The sequence below is a fragment of the Brassica oleracea genome, chromosome C2 (genome assembly GCF_000695525.1).
Source record: "Brassica oleracea var. oleracea cultivar TO1000 chromosome C2, BOL, whole genome shotgun sequence".
Classification (NCBI taxonomy): domain Eukaryota; kingdom Viridiplantae; phylum Streptophyta; class Magnoliopsida; order Brassicales; family Brassicaceae; genus Brassica; species Brassica oleracea.
In genome coordinates this window covers 38,040,825-38,043,360 of record NC_027749.1, presented here as the reverse complement: position 1 = coordinate 38,043,360, position 2,536 = coordinate 38,040,825, and the positions used below count along the sequence as shown (strand labels likewise).

The 2,536-nt window shown below is 39.3% G+C and overlaps 1 protein-coding gene across 1 annotated transcript; it reads left to right on the top strand.

The window, feature by feature from the left end:
- Positions 1-1,125: 1,125 nt before the first annotated feature.
- On the top strand, positions 1,126-2,522 carry LOC106324160. The gene is made up of 4 exons (XM_013762177.1): positions 1,126-1,275; positions 1,874-2,147; positions 2,219-2,309; positions 2,381-2,522. The coding sequence occupies exons 1-4, from the start codon at positions 1,126-1,128 to the stop codon at positions 2,520-2,522; spliced, it is 657 nt and encodes a 218-aa protein (XP_013617631.1).
- The last annotated feature ends 14 nt before the right edge of the window (positions 2,523-2,536 follow it).

Below are 2,536 nucleotides of genomic sequence, written 5' to 3'. Positions count from 1 at the left end.
GTTACCTAACTAATCACCTAAACTATAGTATTCCGTCATCTAACTAATCACCTAAACTAATTACCTAACAAATCATCTAAACTAATTACCTAACTAATTAATCACCTAAACTAACTTTAAAAAAAAACAGAAGAGGAAAGGGAGTGTACCTTAGAGGGAGAGAAAAGGAATTTGGGAGGAATGAACGAGGCAGCCTCGCTTTCGGCGTCTCAATATATAGAAAACGTTTCGTCGTAAACGCGACGTAATATTACGACGAAGTTACCAGGCCCGCGTTTTTCCTTTTACGACGAAGTTACCGGGCCCGCGTCTGTTTACGACGAAATCAACGTCGAATCGATTGACCAGGCTTTTCCGTTTACGACGAAGTTACCAGGCCTGTTTTTTTCCATTTACGAAGAAATTAAGTCGAATCGATTTACCCGGCTTTTCTGTTTAAGACGAAGTTACCAGGCTCGTCTTTTTCCATTTACGACGAAATTACGTGGAATAACCATTTACGACGAAGTTACCATGCCCGTGTTATTTTTACTACGATTTTACAATGCTTAACCCTAAACACCGAGAATGAAATCCCAAAACCCCAAAGTCACATATCATCTAACATCATATCTTCCCCTCTACTACTTCTTGTTCTTTCTCCAACTTAAACTTTAAAACCCTAAAACTCCAAATAAATTTTTAAAAACTAAAGAAATCTTATAACATAAAGGACAAGGCTGCCACGTGTCGAAGAAGCTGCCACGTGTTGAAGCATCTAAACGCATCGCGTTGTTTAGTCCGTGGGTTGTAGACGCGTTGTTTGTTGGGCCTTGCGATTTAGCCCATGCAATATAAGATTGTACAAAACACAGCGCTTTGAGTTAGGTTTACGGTGGTTGTTTTGTTGCGTCTCCAGCTTAGATCGTTTCACTCCTTGCGCATCTGACCTTCCATCTCCTCCATCGCAAGACCTCAGAAACTGAACGAGCGTCTTTAATCCCGTCATTAATCTATCACCCATGATCTGGATTCAATGCGATATTTTGATGTGCGATGCGTTTGAGACGACTATAAGAAGGTATCTTTCGTTCTTCTCAGATACTACATCACTTTCGTTCTACATTCTTCTCGGAAAAAAGTGCTATGGCTAACGTTTTGGTTCTCCTATCCGATCTCCATTCCGGTCGCTCTTCCTCCGCCGTCGAAGTCCGCTTGCTCCGCTTCTGGGAGGCCAGAAACGTCCGCCGTAGTGGAGAACTCATGGGCGTCGACATGCTCTTACTCGACTCGCAGGTTAGGTTTTACATCCGCCATTGGTTTTGATTATCCGATTGAATCTGTACGCGTAGCCGCCGTCTTGAATCCATATTAAAAGCACGCCGATCAAATCTTTGGTTCTTGTTGATGCTCATAATATATTTAATTAATTGGTTCACAACTTCACTGCCTTGAGTTTACATTTGTCGGAATTGTTGATGGAAGATTTCGTAGATAATTATATAAGGTTTGTCAGTTTCTTCACGTTGGCTTTTGTTGATAATTTTATAAGATTTGTATATAATAATTTTTAGATCTAGCTTATTATGATTTGCCTTGAGTTTACATTTGTTGGATTCATTGATGTAAGATTTGCGAGATAATTATATGAGGTTTGTCAGTTTATAATTATGTTATTTAAGATTTTAAAATATTTGTTGGATAATAATATTTAGTTCTCGCTCATTATGATCTAAATATGTGGTTACTATGTTCACAACTTCATTGCCTTGAGTTTACATTTGTTAGATTTAGAAAATTATTTGAGGTTTGTCGGTTTATTCAGAGTTTTGTATAAGATTTGTTTAGATTTTTTTTCTTTGTTAATCATAGTTGTGTTTTGTTTCATTTTCAGTCAACCATGATGCCGGCTACAGTTAATGTTAACCGTCTCGCAACACACCTGACTAATCTTGAAGAGGGTTCGGTCTACTCTCTTACCGGTTTTGAAGTCACACGTTGTAACCAGAATTATCGCCTGTCAGACTCTTCTCTACTAATCCGGTTTACCGACTCCACCTCTTTCAAGAAGGTCACCGAACCAGCCGTTCCAATACCTCTTGAATCATTCCGGTTCCGTAACTACAGTGAAATGCTTGGTCTTGCTAATTCCAACAATCAATTACCGGGTAATGCTCCTCTTATTACCTCTTCTGATTACATATATATATATATATATCTGATAGTCTTTTGCTCACAGATCTTATTGGCGAGATTACTGCTGTCAAGAGTACGGTAACTGACCCTCCTCAGGACAAGAATCGTGTCATGGCGACCATTAAGATGGACAAGTAAGTTTTTATGAGCTTCAGTATCTTCACAGTTGTTTTGTCTTCTTACTGTTCAGTTTCCAAAATTGCAGTGACATGTCTGTGACTATGAGCCTCTTTGACGCTCAGGCTGTTAAGATTCATAATCAGCTAGAACAGATAGGAGTGGATCCAAGGGTTGTTGTTGCAACCAGTGTGAACCCGAAGATTGTGGGAGGTAAGCAACCAGTGTGATACAAACATGTCTA

What these genes read in the sequence shown, in the direction of transcription:
- LOC106324160 (XM_013762177.1), top strand. Translation starts at nt 1,126, where the DNA reads ATGGCTAACGTTTTGGTTCTCCTATCCGATCTCCATTCCGGTCGCTCT. An exon ending in TTCCAACAATCAATTACCGG is followed by an intron (nt 2,148 to 2,218) that starts GTAATGCTCCTC and finishes TTTTGCTCACAG; the next exon opens with ATCTTATTGGCGAGATTACT. An exon ending in GCGACCATTAAGATGGACAA is followed by an intron (nt 2,310 to 2,380) that starts GTAAGTTTTTAT and finishes CCAAAATTGCAG; the next exon opens with TGACATGTCTGTGACTATGA.